This window comes from Haliotis rubra, unplaced genomic scaffold (genome assembly GCF_003918875.1).
Source record: "Haliotis rubra isolate DU_JTF1 unplaced genomic scaffold, ASM391887v1 Scf69, whole genome shotgun sequence".
NCBI classification, from domain to species: domain Eukaryota; kingdom Metazoa; phylum Mollusca; class Gastropoda; order Lepetellida; family Haliotidae; genus Haliotis; species Haliotis rubra.
In genome coordinates, this window is record NW_025767401.1 from 1,854,471 (window position 1) to 1,877,801 (window position 23,331).

The 23,331-nt window shown below is 38.1% G+C and overlaps 1 protein-coding gene across 1 annotated transcript in view; it reads left to right on the plus strand.

Moving 5' to 3' along the window:
* LOC124258268 (phosphatidylinositol 4-kinase type 2-alpha-like) overlaps positions 1–22,975 on the plus strand; it is a 40,956-nt gene extending 17,981 nt beyond the window's left edge. The window contains 9 exon segments of the mRNA XM_046692334.1: positions 10,237–10,437; positions 11,036–11,143; positions 11,145–11,168; positions 11,785–11,938; positions 12,702–12,766; positions 15,090–15,189; positions 15,531–15,664; positions 16,227–16,286; positions 16,817–22,975. Coding sequence (XP_046548290.1) covers positions 10,237–10,437; positions 11,036–11,143; positions 11,145–11,168; positions 11,785–11,938; positions 12,702–12,766; positions 15,090–15,189; positions 15,531–15,664; positions 16,227–16,286; positions 16,817–16,987 — 1,017 coding nt within the window. The 3' untranslated portion in view covers positions 16,988–22,975.
* Positions 22,976–23,331: the final 356 nt, after the last annotated feature.

Below are 23,331 nucleotides of genomic sequence, written 5' to 3' on the forward strand. Positions count from 1 at the left end.
TAACCTGGAATGTGTACCACTTAATCAACATGATGAATAATAAGTTGAATGAATGTACAATTTATTGTGGAAGACATTTTTGGGCTTTATATTTGTGTGAGTGGTATTAGTTTTGTATGTATTTCATTGAAACTCATAAGATTGGTATTTGAACCTCATAATTGTTCCATAATGTTCACATGAGCATAGACTTGTGAAGGTCCGGGTTAGAATGAACCTTCAGTAACCCATGCTTGTCGTAAGAGGTGACTAACGGGATCGGGTGGTCAGGCTCGCTGGCTTGGTTGACACATGTCATCGGTTCCCAATTGCGCAGATCGATGCTCATGCTGTTGATCACTGGATTGTCTGGTTCAGACTCGATTATTTACAGACCGTCGCCATATAGCTGGAATATTGCTGAGTGTGGCGTAAAACAGAACTCACTCACTCACTAAGATGAGCATAAGGGAATATAGATTTCACTGTGCACAAGAAATCTACAATGTTTTAACTTGATTGTAGCATGTGTTGTGTGTTGGCTTTCTGCTCAGACATTAATGTGTAGCCTATAGGTTGATCAGGCCACTGTTCAGGCCAAACCAGCTGTCTTGCCAATAAATTGGGGTTATTGCTAAACCCATTATACACTTAAATATAATTATGTTTAATCCACTAATCTGAACATCTGAACGTTATTGGTCATAGAAAACAATAATGCCTATCTTTGATCTTAAAAAGTGAACTATGTAACTTTTTTTCAGGTTTTGTGTAATATGATCATAAATCAATATATAAGTTGGCAGCCAAGATCTAGATATTCATGTAATTACCATGTTATTATCATTCGTACCATTGGTATACAGAATTACAACAACAAAATCTGATTTGATTTTAATAATTTTATCAAATCAGATTTGTTTGGTGTAGGGGACAGAACAGCTGTGAAAATTCCATGCACGAACCATTGATAATTAGTGACAACACCAGGTGATGGCATGAAGGGTAAGCATGTCTTGCCCAACCGATAACACCCGACATTTACACAAATGTAGTAAAAAAGTTAGTATTTTACTGAAAAGTAGCTCTACACCACTGCTATGCGACGGCAGCCTGCAAACAAGCCAAACAATCAAGTGATCAATGAACTAATAAATCCAGTTGTAAAATTTGAATTCAACTAGGTACTATGAAGAAGTTCAGAGAGAACTTTGAAAGCTGGAGATTACAAGACAAACTGATATTAGCATCAGTGGATTGCTATGCTGAAAACCTTGAAAGCTGGAGACTACAAGACAATCTGATATTAGCATCAGTGGAATACTATGCTGGCAACTTTGAAAGCTGGAGACTACAAGACAATCTGATATTAGCTTCACCGGAATACTAGTACTATGTTGACAACTTTGAAAGCTGGAGATTACAAGAGAATCTGATATTAGCTTCAGTGGAATACTATGTTGACAACTTTGAAAGCTAGAGACTACAAGACAATCTGATACTACCATCAGTGGAATACTATGCTGAAAAACTTGAAAGCTGGAGACTACAAGACAATCTGATATTAGCTTCGGTGGAATACTATGCTGGCAACTTAAATAATAATTGCATCTTTCTTAGCAATCTGGAAATAAATTTAACATTTATAAATGAGAGCTGTTAGATGTATGACAGAGGCAAGTTGCAGTGCTTTGCTGTTATGTGCCTATCTTGGATATATCTCTGGCAACCTTAGTATTGTCACGTAGGCTGCATTGTATTCTCATCTCAGGATAAATATACCTGACATTTTGACTGTGTCCTCTGTTCTATTCTAAGCGTTTAAGAGCCTCAAGTTAGATCATCGATCCACTTGGATGTCAGAGAGCATCTGCTCATTGTAAGAGGCTACACACTGGACTCAGGTGCTTCCATGCGGAATCATATGGATTTACTTATGATAGATTATATCCACTTGATGTTGTTACCCTACATAACATCCCACACATGCTCACAACATTGAGTTGATGGACATGATTCACACTTTCCATTTTGGTTTGAGTTTAACGAATCACTAAAACATAGTTTAGCTGTATAATGGAAGTCTGATAATGATTTGGGCCAGATGATCCAGTGATTGACATCATGAGCATCGATTTATGCATTTGGGATACAAAATTGACATGTGTCAACCAAAACACAGAGTCTGACCACTTGATGATATTAGTCACCTCTAATGTTAAGGCTCTTCTTTCACAGTCTTTTGTTAGATTCACAAAGGTTGAAAGCATACCAAAAAAACAAATAAACAAATGCTGCTTTTGATTGAATATAATAGTATTTGGAAGATGTTTTTGTATGTGTTCATTTGTTCAATTTATAAAAAATCGGAACAGTCTATCGTTTTATTGTAATTTTGTATCTTTTGTTCTATAATCATGATCTTGGCATATAGACACATGATTCATTTGGCAATAAAAACAATAAATGACAAAGAAGATAAAGTCTGTATCTAATAATCCTGCATCATATTAGCATGATAATTAATCAAGCATGATATATTCCCCATAGTTATCTTGCAGTGGCATTTTGGCCATGTTCATGACAGTTTCTGAATCATATCAAATCATGTCAGTTTGTGTCCTTCACCAAATAATCTTTGAGGAATACATTATATATAGTATAGCAAATTTGAAAACAGCCAGAAGATTTAACCTTTGTATTTAAAGTGTGTTCCATTTTTGATGGTTTTGAGTTCATACAGTCCAGGTAGACGCCAAGGCAGTATATAGTCAAGGATATTGCAACAGTAGAAATTATTATTATGGCTGCTTTTCATATGTTATGTAACAGATGCAGACAGGAAAAATAAAGGGACACATGATCTTACCTTTCTGGCAGGCATTTTTTTAAAATACATATATGTATGTTTCCATAATTGCAACTACAAAAACAAATTTTAGAAATGGACTGTTTGTTTCAGCAGATCGATGGGAAGCATGAACTATTTATGTGAAATGAGATAATGATCTGAGAGGAAGCAAGTGTTGCACCACGGGTGTGAAATGTTCCGTTTGTCAAGGATGCCCTGACAATGCCCTATATGATAATGATCATGACCTGAGTTACTGGGCCCTCCCTGATGTTACACACGCTGGACATGGTGGTGATAATATGGCCAGCAAACAGTGACCACTTCACACTGGGGTCACTGACAGCAGGCGACATTTGCCATCGAACCTCCCTACCATGTGACAGCAAATACCACGATTAGAACATTGGAATTCAGCACTCTGGATCTCATGACTTCTGACTTTCATTGTTAAAATTCTTCATTGGTTTGTTTAACATGTTTACCTGGCTTGAACATTTCAGGCCTTGCTAAATGAGAATTGTTTTTTCTCGAATTTTGAGGACAGTTGCGTTGACATTGACATGGAGTGTTTGTTGATGGGTTCAGTAGGTGTGGGTAAGCAGATAGATGATTTTGAAGAGAATAGCCAAGTTTGTATCGGACAATGCATCTTGCAGAAACTTATGGTGCAGTGTTTGAAATGAGCCATTTGCAAGTTCCTTGTTTTGTAATGACGGTAATTATCAATATAGATACTATATAGAAATATCCTACACCATGGTAATCAAAATATATACGTTTCTTGATAACAGTGTTTGGTTAGGAAAATGTCGGGTCACAATGACCCTAACAAACATGATATTTTTGAGCGTCAGGAAATATATTGTGTGTGACTAATAACAGGAAATTCTTAGAAGCCAGAACCCGGTTTCATTACGTACAGCTGGGGTCCGGTTTGTAGAAGAGGTTCCTGTACCGTGTGTGCCCTGTGCTTGAGGACTGTGTGATATAACAGGTACAAATACACACCAACAATGATACATATAGTGATACAATCTGTATGTGCTTGAGGACTGTGTGATATAACAGGTACACATACACACCTACAATGATACATATAGTGATACAATCTGTATGTGCTTGAGGACTGTGTGATATAACAGGTACAAATACACACCTACAATGATACATATAGTGATACAATCTGTATGTGCTTTGGACTGTGTGATATAACAGGTACAAATACACACCTACAATGATACAATCTGTATACAATCAGGTACAAATGTGCTTGAGGACTGTGTGATATAACAGGTACAAATACACACCTACAATGATACATATAGTGATACAATCTGTATGTGCTTGAGGACTGTGTGATATAACAGGTACAAATACACACCTACAATGATACATATAGTGATACAATCTGTATGTGCTTGAGGACTGTGTGTGATATAACAGGTACATACACACCTACAATGATACATATAGTGATACAATCTGTATGTGCTTGAGGACTGTGTGATATAACAGGTACAAATACACACCTACAATGATACATATAGTGATACAATCTGTATGTGCTTTAGGACTGTGTGATATGACAGGTACAAATACACACCTACAATGATACAATCTGTATGTGCTTGAGGACTGTGTGATATAACAGGTACAAATACACACCTACAATGATACAATCTGTATGTGCTTGAGGACTGTGTGATATAACAGGTACAAATACACACCTACAATGATACATATAGATACAATCTGTATGTGCTTGAGGACTGTGTGTTATATATAACAGGTACAAATACACACCTACAATGATACAATCTGTATGTGCTTGAGGACTGTGTGATATAACAGGTACAAATACACACCTACAATGATACATATAGTGATACAATCTGTATGTGCTTGAGGACTGTGTGATATAACAGGTACAAATACACACCTACAATGATACATATAGTGATACAATCTGTATGTGCTTGAGGACTGTGTGATATAACAGGTACAAATACACACCTACAATGATACATATAGTGATACAATCTGTATGTGCTTGAGGACTGTGTGATATAACAGGTACAAATACACACCTACAATGATACAATCTGTATGTGCTTGAGGACTGTGTGATATAACAGGTACAAATACACACCTACAATGATACATATAGTGATACAATCTGTATGTGCTTGAGGACTGTGTGATATAACAGGTACAAATACACACCTACAATGATACATATAGTGATACAATCTGTATGTGCTTGAGGACTGTGTGATATAACAGGTACAAATACACACCTACAATGATACATATAGTGATACAATCTGTATGTGCTTTAGGACTGTGTGATATAACAGGTACAAATACACACCTACAATGATACATATAGTGATACAATCTGTATGTGCTTGAGGACTGTGTGATATAACAGGTACAAATACACACCTACAATGATACATATAGTGATACAATCTGTATGTGCTTTAGGACTGTGATATGACAGGTACAAATACACACCTACAATGATACAATCTGTATGTGCTTGAGGACTGTGTGATATGACAGGTACAAATACACACCTACAATGATACAATCTGTATGTGCTTGAGGACTGTGTGATATAACAGGTACAAATACACACCTACAATGATACAATCTGTATGTGCTTGAGGACTGTGTGATATAACAGGTACAAATACACACCTACAATGATACATATAGTGATACAATCTGTATGTGCTTTAGGACTGTGTGATATAACAGGTACAAATACACACCTACAATGATACAATCTGTATGTGCTTGAGGACTGTGTGATATAACAGGTACAAATACACACCTACAATGATACATATCAATCTGTATGTGCTTGAGGGACTGTGTGATATAACAGGTACAAATACACACCTACAATGATACATATAGTGATACAATCTGTATGTGCTTGAGGACTGTGTGATATAACAGGTACAAATACACACCTACAATGATACAATCTGTATGTGCTTGAGGACTGTGTGATATAACAGGTACACATACACACCTACAATGATACAATCTGTATGTGCTTGAGGACTGTGTGATATAACAGGTACATATACACACCTACAATGATACAATCTGTACAATGTGTGTTTTAGGACTGTGTGATATAACAGGTACAAATACACACCTACAATGATACAATCTGTATGTGCTTGAGGACTGTGTGATATAACAGGTACAAATACACACCTACAATGATACATATAGTGATACAATCTGTATGTGCTTTAGGACTGTGTGATATAACAGGTACAAATACACACCTACAATGATACAATCTGTATGTGCTTGAGGACTGTGTGATATAACAGGTACATATACACACCTACAATGATACAATCTGTATGTGCTTGAGGACTGTGTGATATAACAGGTACAAATACACACCTACAATGATACATATAGTGATACAATCTGTATGTGCTTGAGGACTGTGTGATATAACAGGTACAAATACACACCTACAATGATACAATCTGTATGTGCTTGAGGACTGTGTGATATAATAGGTACAAATACACACCTACAATGATACATATAGTGATACAATCTGTATGTGCTTTAGGACTGTGTGATATAATAGGTACAAATACACACCTACAATGATACAATCTGTGTGTGTTTTAGGACTGTGTGATATAACAGGTACAAATACACACCTACAATGATACATATAGTGATACAATCTGTATGTGCTTTAGGACTGTGTGATATAACAGGTACAAATACACACCTACAATGATACAATCTGTATGTGTTTTAGGACTGTGTGATATAACAGGTACAAATACACACCTACAATGATACATATAGTGATACAATCTGTATGTGCTTGAGGACTGTGTGATATAATAGGTACAAATACACACCTACAATGATACAATCTGTATGTGCTTGAGGACTGTGTGATATAACAGGTACAAATACACACCTACAATGATACAATCTGTATGTGCTTGAGGACTGTGTGATATAACAGGTACAAATACACACCTACAATGATACATATAGTGATACAATCTGTATGTGCTTGAGGACTGTGTGATATAACAGGTACAAATACACACCTACAATGATACATACAGTGATACAATCTGTATGTGCTTTAGGACTGTGATATGACAGGTACAAATACACACCTACAATGATACAATCTGTATGTGCTTGAGGACTGTGTGATATAACAGGTACAAATACACACCTACAATGATACATATAGTGATACAATCTGTATGTGCTTGAGGACTGTGTGATATAACAGGTACAAATACACACCTACAATGATACATATAGTGATACAATCTGTATGTGCTTTAGGACTGTGTGATATAACAGGTACAAATACACACCTACAATGATACATATAGTGATACAATCTGTGTGGGTTAATATATTGAGAAATACAATGTATGAGGATTATCTGAAGAGTTCTAAGTGTAACTATGATTGCTGTAGTTGGAGTTGAACACTACCATGGCCACAACTGTTGCATGATTTATGACTAGTGCAGCATGTCTAGGACACATGGTACAGTGAGTCACATCAGAAATATTTACATTGTCTGCATTGGAGAAAACATTTGTGTAAGAAAAGTTGCCATTCATCCCGATTCTGCTGTCACCAACACCTGGTTGCAGGAGGCCATATTTACTTGGGGAAAAAGTAGATTTGTAAATGGAAAAAGCTTTCATTGTATAATTGGTGAATAGACACAGGTGCCCCAAAAGTGCTTTCCTGCTCCAGCTAAAGAGTTGCATTCTTTAGCTGGAGCAGGATTTGCTTGTCACAGAAGACTGTGATCTGTGAGCAGTCTGAAGATCTGTAGCTGGATACCAGCACCATTAGACAGAAGGACTTGTGCTGTTAGCAGCCTCTAATCTGTGACAAACTAACATGCCTCCAGCCATTGTATGGGTAAAGGAAGTGGGGTAGCCTATTGGTTAAAGTGTTCGCTCGTCATGCTGAAGACCCAGGTTCGATTCCCCAATGGGTACAATGTGTGAAGCCCATTTCTGGTTTTCTCCCTGCCATGATATTGCTGGAATATTGCTAAAAGTGGCGTAAACAAAACTCACTCACTCAGTCAATGTATGAATAAAAACTGGAGGTATGTGTCTTGTTGATCTGGCCCCCAGATGATAACCCTAAGGTGATCGTAACCCCCATACTTTAACAAAGACTTACGACAGTCGTAGCACTACGATCGCTATGAGGAACAGGCCCCTGAAACAGTACATTCTGCTGGTGTACAGGATAATCATAGTGTGGTATGTGTGGAACATTATATATTATGGGTTTTTATCACTCATAAAAGCAGCTGTCACTTGAATGTGCTGCATTCCATTTCATATATCATGGCTTTTGGGGAATTGCGGTGATGTCTATCCAATGTCATGTTTGGCACACCACAGGCCAAACCCTGATTTGGCTTCACTGCAGTTCCAACATTGTACCTGTATGTGTGGTAATGACAAAATGGGACATGGTGGTGTGAAGCTGTAAGATACCATCATTCGCTGTGCAGAGTTGTGTCCCTTTGGTGTGAAAGTATCCAGTAGACAAGGTTTTAATGCCAGGATCTCCTAGTTATATGTCTTTTTTTGTCAGCACCATAACTGTGCTTGTGCACATCTACCCTGTCATCTCTGTCACTGTCTGTTTTTCTCAAACATTAAGATTCTTTTCTGACAGAATACATCCAGATATAATACTGGTAATCTCCAGACAGTTAAATGTGTTATAACAGTGAACCCTGTGTGTAATAATATAACCTTCCCTGTCTGGTCCTGACTAGTGGTGGTCCGATTAATTGAAATAATCGAAGATTGGTCGTAGTGACTAAACGACCAAGCAATCGATCATAATTTCTCATAATCGAACACAAACAATTCTGGAACACTTGTTTTCATTAACAATATTTTTCACATGGTTAGTTTTGTCTGTTACATTTCGTAAGCACTACAAGCTCGTTTCAAGTCACGATTGAATTTATCTTAAAGATTCCAAGAAATTTATGTTCCTAACATACTAGTCATCCTTTAAAAAAAACCCCACAGAACTACTTGTTTTTTACCTTATTTTTATGTGCATTAACAAATTTCATAAATGATGCTAACCAATTATTTTCGATGATTGATCGGTAGTAATGAACCAGTCATCAATTATGAGATTTTAACCAATTCCCAACACTAGTCCTGACATGGTACTCTGCCATACACACTGCAAGGTCAGTGACCTGCACACTTCCTGGTTCTGGTAACTTCAGTTTTGTTCAGTTAAGGTTACTTGTAGACTTGCACAAGTCTCTAAGGAAATAATGAATAGTTTACATAATAATTTCTAAAAAATATATAAATAACAGACTCGGATCCTTATCTACACTTGCATCTTTAAAGGATAGAATTACTACACATGCATGGGCTTACCACTCAGTACAGCTTTAGAGCAAGGCTAGGTTACATGCAGCAGCCATGATAATTTCACATCTCAACCATCATGATTTGTTCCTAAATCTGACTGTCTGATGAAAACATAGTTAATAATCATTCCATTTTTTGTTTATTTACAAACAAACTTGACATTAATAAATGACATGCTGGTATCTAGTTCCTAGTATATGTCTGGAAAATTGTGAAATATCTATTTTATCTATAAATAGGAATTTCAAGTTCTATTGATTGACAAAGAATCAATAAAAGTTAATAATAAAATACAGTCCCAAAATTGATGTATATGTGACCCATTACCTTGATCACCTGCAGCTGCCATGTTATGTGACATTGGATCGGACAAGAAGATGTATCTTTGTCTGTTTGCTAAAACTAAATATATTCTCCGAGAGAAATCATAAAATCCAACTGGCGACATGTGCTTTGTTTCATTGGGTCAGTGAATGTGTGGGAATAAATGGTTTCATAGCTTCTGTGCTGTGACTGCTACTCTATACTGCAGCTGTCATTACGATTAGCGAAAACAGAATTTTAGACTAGGAGCATGATGAATTGGGGTGAGCAGAATGAATAGATTAGAGTATACTTGAGTAGTCAGAATGACGTTCTCAACAGATGTTTAAGCTGATTGTTGTTCCCAAGTCATAGAGATGGTTGGAATATTTGATTATTTCTGATTTTTCAAGCAGTCTGTTTCAGATAATTTGTGAGCATGTGAAGCTTAGAGCATGTGAAGGCCAATAACTGACTTGTTTTTACGGCCAGTGTTTATATGAGAATGTTTGGCATGGTGGTAGGGGGATATTTACTTCAGTGGTATAGAAATGTGACATGGCAATGAAACTTTGGTTTCATTCTTGACTGATTGTGAAAAAATAATGTTTATTCATTGTGCAAATTATTTTCCAGAAAACCATAGGTGTGTTCAAGCCAAAGGACGAGGAGCCCTACGGTCAGCTGAATCCCAAATGGACCAAGTGGATGCACAAGCTGTGTTGTCCATGCTGCTTCGGCCGCAGCTGTCTGGTGCCCAACCAAGGGTACCTGTCCGAGGCCGGCGCCAGCGTGGTGGACCAAAAACTGGGACTCAACATTGTCCCCAAAACCAAAGTAAGTCCATCTGATATCAGCAGCCTTCTGGTTTATCTTCCATGTAAATGGTTGCAGTGAGTTAACGCGAGTGGGAAGATTCAGGAAGTGAGGATACACTAGGAGGATAAGGAAACAGAATGTGTTATTTTTATTTGGTCATGTGGTAATGGACAGCTTTGTTTTACTGTGAGTGCAACATGTGTTGAATTATTATTAGAATGAAGGGAAGTAACTCTTCCCCATTTCCAGACATTGTCATTGTTTAATCAATATAATTAAATCAAATTTGTTGGGAAACAAAAACAGCTGTTGAAGAGAATGTAAAACCTCAGCCATAGAGCATTTACTAATGCTTACATTGTGCACAAACTGTGGGGAAGAAATTGTTTGCACCAGATAAATAAACAATTTTGCTGTTCAATTTAATGCAATATTTAATCATTTAACAGTTTATATTTATTTCATCATGATTCCTCTTGGAATGTTTATTGGGTTGGAGCCAGAATAAACCAACATTCGTTGATCTGTAGTTCTTTGCTCGTCTTCTACCCTTCCTTTCCATGCTCCAAGCTTGAACCCTTGCCCTGCTGTGATTGTCACAACTCGACTGTTGCAGGTTGTGAAGCTAGCAAGTGATACATTTAACTACAATGCAATAGACAGGGCAAAAGCAGTCACAAAGAAGAACATCCGAGATCATGTGCCAGTGGTCGGAAAACGCTTCAAAGAGGATAGGCTTGCCACCGAAGGTTAGTTGTAAATACATTGTACTAGCAGTGAGCAGGTGATGAGGGATGTGGTGACAGTCAGCCAGGTATATGATGCGCATACTTGTATTTGACAGGACTTGACAATTGTATGTCATGGCTGGTCTGAAGAATCCACAGGTAGGGAACTCTCTGGCCATTGGTCCACGGACTTGGGGCTTCACACCATAGCATTTGGATTGAATACACAATGCCATTTAGAAAGTGGTCAAATGTGACACATATTATATTTGGGATTACATTTTCTAAGTCATGGCTGGTCTCTGGCCATTGGTCCATGGCCTTGGGGCTTCATACTATAGCATTTGGAATGACCAAGAACTAGTCGTCCTATGTGGATGCCCATGCACTATCTTCACCATTATCATCGGATTTAAGTGCTGACTGTTACTACTAGGTGCAGGTATTGTTGTATCAAGTATGTCCAGACAGTATATATTTCAAATTCTTATTTGGGCATTGTGTATACTAACACTGTGACATTATTATCAATATCAATCACAGGTATTATCATATCATATCATATCATGTCATATCATATCATATCATATCATATCATATCATATCATATCATATCATTCTTTCTTTCTTTCTCCAGAACGGGTCATTCCAAACGTTTGTGAATGGTTTTAAGGACGCAGATTACTGGCTACGGAAGTTTGACAACGAGCCTCTACCAGAAACCACGTCTAAAACATTCCAGCATCTATTTGAGAAGCTGGTTGTTTTAGATTATATCATTAGGAATACAGGTCAGTTTACAGACAGAGTAAGTATGGAATAGTTGAATATTAATTGACATCCAAAACAGCTGGATGATGCACTCAGTGTAGGACATTTAAGTTGACATTTCTGTCAGAGGGAATGTCCCCTCAACTAGACAGCAACTGAATTGTTTTAAGATATCCTCTTTTCATCTGGAGACACATCTTTCAGTAGAGCTCCTGTTTGGGTTTTGGTTTAAGGTCCTGTTTTGTCTAAGATGCTTAAACTCACTGTGCGGAGATCTTTCACTTAGCCAGAATCCTATGATGAATGGTTTGAATCCCAGCAAGTTTGATTTTTGGTCTCTCCGCATCATATCTTTGCTTCAGGTTTTCCTTAAAGGGTCACCTTGTAACATGTCTGACCTGTGTCATTTTAAGCTTACATCCCATGTTAAGCCTGACAAACGTCTGCCTCCATGCTGTAGTGGTTAGAGCGTCCACCCGGAGAGGAGAAGGTCGTGGGTTTAATCCCCGGCCGCGTCATACCAAAAGACGTTAAATATTGTACTTGTTGGTCCCTGCCTGGCGCTCAGCATTAATGGGTACAACGAGGACAAACACTGATTGTTGTGTTCAGACAGAATGTGAAACAGTCTGCACCCTGTCACATGTGACCACAGATCACATGTCTACCACACGTGCTTCAACTCACTGTAAAGTTTTTTAAATATTGTTGGCAGTGAAGGTTCTGTTGTTCAGCCATGTAATCTTTTGTTGTTATTGTAAAGTTTCAATGTCTTGTTTACAGATCGAGGCAATGACAACTGGTTAATAAAGTATGACATAACAACAACAGCACAAGACAGCAGAGAGGTGGGTCTTGTCGATACATACTGGCCCTGTGCAGCAGGTTGTCATTATCATGGTCATTTGTTGTGCTTCTGTCATGTCCTGAGATAATGGCAGCAATGTGGGGTAGCCAAGTGGTTAAGGAATTTGCTTGTCATCCTGAAAATCCACTTTTTTCTATTCCTCACATCCAATAGTTCAAATATTCTGTGGGGGTGGTGGGGTAGCCTAGTGGTTAAAGCGTTGGCTCGTCACGCCATAGACCCGGGTTCGAATCCCACATGGGTACAATGTGTGAAGCCCATTTCTGGTGTCCCCGCCGTGATATTGCTGGAATATTGCTAAAAGCGGCGTAAAACCAAACTCAGTCAGTCAGTCAATATTCTGTGTATTAGAGTGCCAAGGAAACAACTGAAAACATGATGACCCTATGAACACACTGAAGGCAATGTGATTCACAACATAAACACCTGGATCCAGAATATGTTTATCAATCTCAATGGAAAGGCAGAAGGCAACCTGTCTAAATTACAACTGCTTGTAGTGAGAGTTTGAAGGTGGAGATAAACTGTTTTCTTGTTGGCACACATAAATTTCAAAGGCCCCTACCACTGAACATCTCTGTGAGTGCACTGTGGCACACGTAAAATACATGCTTCTCTATCTGTACATGTGTTTGATGATGGATGAATTAAGCCGAATTCCTGGTGTGCTGCAGGATTGCTGGAATATTATGACAGGACTCACTAAAGTACTGTTGGAAATAGAAAAAGACTGTTTTTTTCGCATTTATATCTACAATTTATGTAGTTAATATGTGAAAGTGTGAAATATCTGTTAAACTAAGTTTGGCCTAGCTACAGTCTCAGTGATAGGGAGATAGGAAACGTAAAAAAGGGTCTTTACTGAGGAGAGATTAGTGCAGAAATGAGCAATGCGATTTTTTTCTAAGTCCAAAGCGGCTTATTTGGAACAAACCATGACTTTATGCAAATTAGTGTGCGATGATATTGTATTACAAAGGACACTTTTTAATTGACCATTTTGAAATTAAACTTAGCTTCATTATAAACGATAGCTGACGTAATAACTAATAACTTTGATACTGAAACTATTAAGGAAGTAGCTACCAGTGAGTCTCACTATCACTATGAAAAGGAAACAGGTAGGAGGGTTTGTTTCAAAAGCAAAACCAGGACGTGTGTTGCAGACGGTGGTTGGGGTCGGGCTGGGGGATAGAGATATCAGCTGGGATAACATAACCCTTTGGTGGAATTAAACTGGGGAAGCAAACTGTATGTCTCACCAATTTACAAATAATATCCAGTCCTGTCGATTTTTGGTGGTCATGCCACCTATATATTTTGGGACATTTAATACGATGGCTGATATAAGCTTGTCTACTCTTTTACATATCTGAACATAAACTTTATTAAAGAAAGACGCGTAAGATGTTAATCAATAGATGAAACATATTCAACACACACGAAAAAGCATCAAATATTTCTGAGATGACCCCTTGTGCCTGTAGGCAGCACATGCATTTCATGCCAGGTGAGTCGACGGTCCATCGTCATACCAGGCTGATGACCTAATTGCCATCTATAGTCTGATCTATTGTTTTTAGCAGCTATTCGTAATTTTTCTAACTTTTGCCCAATTTTACGAGTAAACTTGCTCTTCTGTAGATCCTATTACGCATCCTACTGAACGCCCAGTTAGGCCGATGTGGGTTATTTCGACATATGCTATTTGCAATTGTGTCAATTTTAGGAATACAGAGTAACAGCCTAAACACAGTTTTTTATCTATTTCCGACAGTACTTTAGTGATTGTCTCACAAACATAATGGGGAGGAGCATCATTAAGCTGACCTGGTGTCCCTTTAATTACAAACACTGTTCCCCCTAAATATTAGTTACAGCATGGTAGCAAAGACTGCTGAGTTAATTCCAAATTCTCAAAAACAAATTTTTACTCAAATCTTCATCAGAATTCAATTCCAACTCAGCAGTTGAGATTGGTTGGAGATCATTTCCCCTCTCTGACCTAAGCAACCCTGGCACAGAATTTCTAATGTGAAAATTGAGCTGTTTGTTTCAAGAAATGCAATTACTGAGCTTTCCCTATTTGAGTAAAGAGTGTTGTTTCATGAAATCATGTCTAGACAGTTGAGAACCTTGATAGCATTGATCTTGGCTCATTCTGGACGACACAAACAGGTTGACAAGACTTGCTTACTGTTTACTGTGTTTGCTTGATGTTGTTGTAATATGATGTTGTGTAAAACACAAGCTGTTCCTGTGAACACAGTAACACTATGACATTGTATTTTACTTATTTACAGGACTCGGAATGGAGTTTAGTGGAGAACCCTGAGATAAACATAGCGGCGATAGACAATGGTTTAGCATTTCCCTACAAACATCCTGACGAGTGGCGAGCATGTAAGTCTTTAGCTAACACAGCAGAAGTAAACTTGAACAGACTTCGCCACAACAGATGTACATATCTTTCATGGAAAGTTTTAATGTTTGTGCATTCTATTTCTGCTTTGAACAGCTGCGAAAATGAAACCAAAATGTCAGCCAGGTAGAACATTTTAACATAGCACAATGAAGTTTTGTGGCATCTGGTCACTTGAGCTGTAACTGTATGCTATATAGTTTGGGTGTAATTCTGTCAGTGGAATTTGTCATACAACTGTCAATATAATGCTCGTTAGAGAACCACATTAATGTTGTATCATCATGGATATGATGACAGCCATGTTGTGTCCTGTTGTCAGACCCCTACCATTGGGCATGGTTGCCACAGGCCAAGATCCCCTTCTCCCAGGAAGTGAAGGACCTTGTGTTACCTCAGCTGGCTGACATGAACTTTGTACAAGATCTCTGTGATGATCTCTTTGAACTCTTTCAGGTAGGAGCCCAGAGTGTGTGGAGTTAATGATATAGGATGGGAGGGGGATGGACAAGATGGTGGTGACGGATGAGGGGGGTCTGATGTAGTACTGAACAATGAATGAGGTGGTTGGTTTCTGAAAAATGACTTGGGTGGTGGGAAATGGATGGGGGAAGATGATGATTGCAGGACTAGTAAATGGGTGGGTAGTGTAATGCCTGGGAAATGATTTGATAGGGTTTAGAAGTCAATGGAGGTAATAGTGTAAATTAATGGGAATCTGACAGTATGTGTTTTGTGGGAGTCCTTGACTGAACTATGGTGTGTGGAAATGTGTTTTGATGCAGCTTGTGGAGTTCTTCATGTTTGATGTAATTACAGTGTCACGATTAGTAAACCAGTGCATCGACATGGCGTTTGTACAGTGTCCGTTGTAGCAAGATCCTTGTAGCTATCTGCTGCTAAGAGTACGTCTGGTGGTGGTCAGTGGATCTCAAATATTCTCACATGGTTTTGTCAGAATGCTGTCTACCTCATAAGTGTCAGTACATGTGTAACTAGTATAAATTCCCTCTTGCAGACTGACCAGGGTTTTGACAAGAGCACATTCGAGAAACAAATGTCTGTGATGAGGGGACAGGTGAGTTATTTCCCTTTGATTGTGGCTTGATTTTTAGGCAGTTTGAAGTCATTTCAGGCAGCAGAGTGCGTGGTGTGACTTCTGCTGACACCTTGACAATACCATCATTCCCAGACCTGACAGAAGAGTGTACACAGCTGTAATAGTGTCGGGTGGTGGTGCTTGAATTCCATGAAATCTTCTTTTCATTGAAGTGGGCACAATGGACAAGTGATCTTAGGTTCCTCTATTTGGTGAACATGCTTGTCATAAGAGGCGACTAATGGGATCGGATGGTCAGACTCACTGCCTTGGTTGACACGTCATCGTATCCCAATTGCGTAGGGTTGTGCAGGGTTTGTGTCCCTTGGTAATTGCAGGATCCACTGATCATGGGTTTGAATCCATATTGACACCCTGGGGTCCTTAATCTGTTCATTCCAGTGGGTGTCAGCCATATATATCTACGACTTGCTTAACTTAGGCTTTCCTCACACATAGCAAATGTGATCTGACAAAACTGCTGAATCCAAACCTCTCCTTCTTTCCAGATCCTGAATCTGACCCAGGCCTTAAAGGACGGCAAGTCTCCGGTGCAGCTGGTGCAGATGCCTGTTGTCACGGTGGAGAGGAACCGAGCAGGTCTGGCTCGGACACTCCTTGACAGCGACACATTCACGCAAAGTTTTGCTCACCGAGCACCATTCTTCTCCTGGTGCTGACGAAATTGTTATCCTAAAATACTAAGTCTTGTGATAAAATATCTGTCTACATTAAAATGAGGTATACCTATCCTGAAACTATTCAGGAGGTAAGCTGACTGTCTCTGGTTCAACGTGTGGTGATAAGCTGTGTGTGCGAGTATGCTCAGCATGTTTGATGGACTCAGGCTTCAGCAGCAGAAGCAGTACCAGAGCTTGCTGGACTTAGTATTAGCATTGTACATTCTTGTACCTGGACTCATACCTTCATGCTTTAGCCCCCCTATAACACAAATAATATATTTTCTGCATTATGGCCCTCTAGCATCCCTGATTGTCATTATAATATCGCAGTCTCCATGTATGTAATCTGTAATATGAAACATGTTCACAAGGCTACAACAAACTGATTACTTGTTTGTCAGAAATTGTTGAATCCTCTTTGTCAGACAAAAGTGACTTTTAGGTTTAGAACACAAAATATACATGAGGCTAAACAAATGTTCTTAAAATCTTAGAATAGGAGAACCAATCTAATCAATTTGATCACTGATATTCCATGAGATGATATGATGATATCGTCCTCTGTATTTTGACTTTGGGGGAAATTTTGAAAAACAAGTAATCACTTTGGAGTGCTCTAACTGCCATAATAGTACACCATCTGTATTATCTTAATTTTACAACAATCATTATGTCAAATATTTAAGATGATTTCATTTTCACATGAGTGAAAGTTTTCCCTAACACCAGAAATACATGTAGGTCATTCAAAGAAATACAGGTATGCCTGAGATTTTATGAAACCATTGTAGGATGTATTTGCAAGCGATTTTGTTGTTGATATTTTGTTCAGTGCCAATGACATGCCAAGGATAATAACCTCAAGTTTAAGGGAAAACATAGCAATAGTCTAGCATCACAGTTGCTGCTTCTGCCATATAGTTGAGGGATGTACCTTGACCTGCTCAGAGGCCAATATTAGGCCCCAAGTCAACAGCGAATGTCACTAGAATCATATATACTGTATATTGCCGCATATAAAGAGACATCATGTATAACACATACCATCAAATTCAATGCTAATTTTTATCAGCCATCGGACACATGTTGACATCACCGGTCAGAAAACCGTGAGATCCTGTACCCCGTGCATGAGGTGTCCCTCCTTCAAACCCTTCTAGGTACAAGAAACTCGCCTTATACATACTCCCTGGAGGTATTCACTGAAAGAAAATCATGGTATAAATTGAGGCAATATAGGTTGGCCTTTCATTGTCAGAAGTAATTTGGATGTTTGAAAGAGCTGATGGCCATAGGATGGAATATGTTTGTTCAGATGTATCCTATCTAGTGAAATTATAATGCCCAGAAACAACACATTGAGGTGTGATATATCTGTCCTTCATCATACTTTGCATTTTGAGAGTGGAAGCAGTGAAACTGGTCAAGTTATACCAAATCTTATGTTCTGGTTCTAAGTGTTACAAAACCATGTATGGAGTAGTTTGATATTTGTTGTGAACAGTTTACGTTTATTAGATGTAAGACTTCAGCAAACCTTCAGACATGTTTGCCATTCGGTGCGTCAATAAGAGAAATATACACCAAACTAACAGTGAAGCCATATGACCATACTTAAAATGATAGAAAGCATGTAGCCAATCAGACAATTTTTAGTAACCTTGATGGTAGTGCAATTCTTTCAGATTTGTAAGATATGTTGGGAGAATCCTCCCATTTCTCACAAGAGTTATGTTATAGTGGATCTGGTCTGGATCCCAAACCTATCTATAAAAGATGTGTCTTGGATTAGATGAAGCTGATGTTATGGGAGCTGTGCTCCAATAAACTGAAGGCCTCGGAAAGGGCACAGATATAACTTACGCCAACTTTCCAATCAATGAACTATTGCCATGTTTGAAAGTTCTACAATGTGGTATTATTGCAAAGCTTTTGACCAAAAATTTGCAATAGTTGTAGTAATACTTTCACTTTGTGCTTTGCAAGTATGTTTTCATAAAATGTGATTCAAGATGGCTGTCTAAATAATACCTTTTTTCAGTTTTGGAAAGTTTTAATGAGTAACTCTTCCACCCCAGTTTGTTTGAAGCCACCATATTATGTTCCCCTGGTAACAAGAGACTGCCATGGAGACAAGATTTTGTTTGTACATTTGGGTATTGAAGGTTCAATATGTGTCACAGGGGTGGAAATAACTTTAAAATTGCTAGTGTCTTCCAGTACAGTGGCACATGTAAAATCACTTGCCTTGATAATTTTACCACTATACTGGCAGTTTTCTTGTTGATTTTTTACATAAACAACATAATTAATGTTGGAAAGTCAACTGGACACCGGTACAGTGTAATATACAAATTTGCTTGCCCAACAGAAAAAAAACACTGGACTCGGACATCAGGCAATGGGTTATTTCCACCCCTGTGTAACAATATACTGTGATACACAGGCCGTATTGAGATACTTATCACAATACATTCTAAATTCTAAATTCAGAAGTGATGTGAAATATTGCATAAATTGAACAAAACAAGATGCTGGTGATAATTTTTATTCAATATTTATGCAATATACATTGACAAGAAGTCCAGGAAATGATATCACACTGGTCATCCTTTCACCTCATTGCAACGTGGAAACAATGCATGGACACACCGCAATGTTTGGTTCTTTACACATGATAAAAAATTGCTATAAGAAACCACCCAATAAACCAAGCATTTAGAAATAACATTGTGATATGTATCGTGGAAAGCTTGAACCTCAACATACTGTTACACCAACAATACCAGGAACCCTTATTTGGTTGATTGCATTTCATCATATTAATCAATTGCCGTGATTCTAGTCCAGACTTGTTTTTTACTGAACGCCATCATGTAACTGGAATATGGGGGAGTGTGCCAATATAAAACAACAAACAGTGGGGAACTTGAAAACAACTCCATTATTCACATCAGATAACATTACAAACATTGTACTGTGGAAGATCTTTTCTGATCTGGTTTGAATGTGAATTGTTGTCATATTGTCATTCTTGTGATCTTACTAGCATTGTCAGTTGATTGACTGAGCATGTGATTTAAGGCATAATTGATGTAATAGTATAACAGTTGATTGGTGGAAAGAGATGGCTGTGATGTTTTTGTTCCTGGAATGAATAACACATTTGGTTCTTGAATGGATGCTGAGAGGTAATCTGATCTTGTTTTCAATGTAAATGTATGCTTTAGTAAACTAAGTTCTTCAGATATCAGAAGAGGGATCAATGAAAAGACAACTCCATTTGAAGGGGGTTTCAAGATGTACCGGTATGCTCATAGTAATCATCTGTGTCCTGTCAACCATGAACATCAAGCAACAAGAAACTGGCTATTTTGGAACAAAATGAAAATATTTGACATTAATTAATATAAATAGGACACAATAATAGTGTCACACTTTTAATCTTTCAGACGACATGTTTGATAAATTCTTATCGCTTTGTTTTTCGTGGCAATTTATCTATCATTGGATAAAAATGAATGACAAGTTGAAAGGTTTAGATGTTTGGCAGTACCCTCCTTTCTCTGTTGAGCGTTCTACATTATGAGAGTGTTCCTGGATGCATACCCAGTATGACATAATTCAGGGCTTAATCAATACAAGAGCGGTATGGGGCCGGGTGTAAGAAGTATGACCAGGGTGTCACAAAGAGATCTCAGCACAAGGGGATCATCACTCCCATACCTTAACACAGACTTTTGTCTCGGTCAAGTGCTCTGTGCGAATGAAAGATGTCCTGACCTGAATACATTCACAAATAGTACGATAATTATTCAGAGCTTAATCAGTACAACAGCTGTATGGGGCAGGGTGTAGAAAGTAGGACCAGGATGTTGTTGTACAAAGCGAACTTAGTGTGTTCGTAACTCTTGTATCATTAATGTAGACTTACATTTATAACACTGAGGTAGTTTTGTAGAACGACACCCAGAGCATTAGCAGCATGTAGAAACTGCTTGTGATGGGGTTTGGGGAGCCATCCAGCCATGTATTCTGTTGACTGCCACGTCTTTCACAATGAAACATTTAGTTGATGATTGTTGCCGATGGTTGCATCCATCATGTCTTCAGAGAGGGCGGGATTTGTTTATGTTTGTGATGTTTGTTGGCGTCTTGTTTGTATTATAGCTGATATTGAGTAGTGCACATGAAGGCAGGGTAGGGGAGAGGGTGTAGGTCCAGATGTTGAATTCAGACCAGGCAAGGCAGACATTTTGTTTTGTTATCTTTAACAGTGTTAGCAAGAGCTTTTGTTATTGGGTTTGTCCTGTTAGAACTTGACCCCTTCAGCTAGTGAATAGTACAGTAACACATTAGCTGTGTCTTCTATCTGGCGCTGGCTTCGGAAGCATTTTCATTGTATAAAATCAAATACCTGCCACAATGGTAGATGGGAAGTAGAGACAGATCTGATGCTAAACTCTTCTTCCATGTTGCCATTCGTTGATATTGTCTTGAAATTGTCAGAAAGAAACCAGGATTTATTTCATCATGACTTACGATGAAGTAAGAAGTAAGATTTATTATATATATTGTTATATCTTTAGTGTTCAATTTCATGTAAAAATTTCTGCTTTATCCAACAACATGAATTATCACTAAACCTATCCTGTTCAAACAGTGATCTGGCTATCTCTTATTGTTACAGGTAATAATGAACCATTGTAAACAAAAAGTGACATGGCCACCCCATTTTTATGGATGGCTGTGGAGAAGAAAGAGTCGAGATGAAATAGGGTTTTACCATCATATTAAAGCTTATTGCACTGATGAAGTTCTGTGCATGCATGCGTGCGTGCGTGTGTGGCTGCTTGCAATATCCTTTCCTAGTGGCAGTCTCATAGTGCCAGCCCACTGATGTACCATGCCACATACTGACTCCCAAGCCGACCAGTCATTGTTCTATTCCTTTGATGCTGATTGTCAGCCATGGTAACAAGTACCATCTTTCAATGTCTTATGACAAAGTTGGGTATCAGACCCCCAACCTACCTCCCTAAAGGCAGAAGCTCTGAGGTTTACATGTTTAAATATGGCAATAGGACTTAAAAGTTTGATCTTAGGGTTGGTTGTGCAACAAGAAGGATGTTGATAACTTCCCAGCATGTTCCTGAAAACCATTTCAGTTATTTTCCCCTTGATTGTTTCAGTGTTTTTGAGAAATTTTCTTTTTCACTTTTTCTTTAAATTGATGTTTGTGACAGTGTTGGTTGAAAGGTTTCTCAAGAATTAAGATTATGTTTAAATCTTCAAGGGCCTTTAAGTCCTGTTATTTATTTATATCATGGTAAGAGGCATGCATGGTAGTTATAGGTCTTTTTTTTTTTTAATGCATCATTTCATTACAATGACATGTATTACCCCTGTATGGATATGTAATCCAGGTACCTGATGCATAATTCAACAATAGGGGTATAACAGTGTTTCATAAGCATGTTTTCATTCATGCTGCCAAAATATTTAGAAATATACATGTCACCAATTTTATCATTCCAAGCAATGAACAATCATGCATGAAAACATCTTATTTCTTCTTCAATTAAAAAATTAATTTTTGACATCATGGTTTTGCTAATATGTTCCTTTTTCTAAAAGTCTTTACTTGAGAGCAAAAGTTGTAAAAAGTTTGCCAAATTTGTTCCCTCCCTGACTTCATATCAACTCACCTGTTTAACCGATCCTGCTTGCAAATCATTGTAAATGACTGAGCTGATGTATTTGTCAACTCTGGACTTCTGTGTATGGAGGCCAGGTCCTTCTGCTGTCTAATTGCCTTACAGAACCATGTATATACAGGTGTTCCCATTTCATTGTCACAGTGATTGTCTTGAATATTTGTCTATTTTATCATTCCATGAACCATTTATTGTGTATTGATATATGTATATAAGAACTAAAGCTGTAAATACTTATTGTGAATAATATTAAATGTCTTCCTCATTAGAGAAGTGTTGTGTATTTTTTTCATTAAAAAGAAACAACTTCTGAAATATGTGCTTGCCCAAAGCATGGATTAATAATATCAGTAGTATGGAGTGAGCACCTTTCACATTCCTTCACAAAGGTAATCAGTAAGGTAGGTGGCAATATGGTGTATGTGTAGAGGAGGGGGAAGCATTGGTAGCTCAGTTGTCTGAGGCAATGTGATTTGCTGTACACAGTTGAATGCCTTCAGGGTGCTAGAAATAGATGGAATCCCAAATTTAACCTGATTGTGTTTCTTGACTTTTCTCCAATATACATAACCCTGTGGGGGACCTGTATCACTCAAGGCTTTCTTCCCACATCAAACTAACACA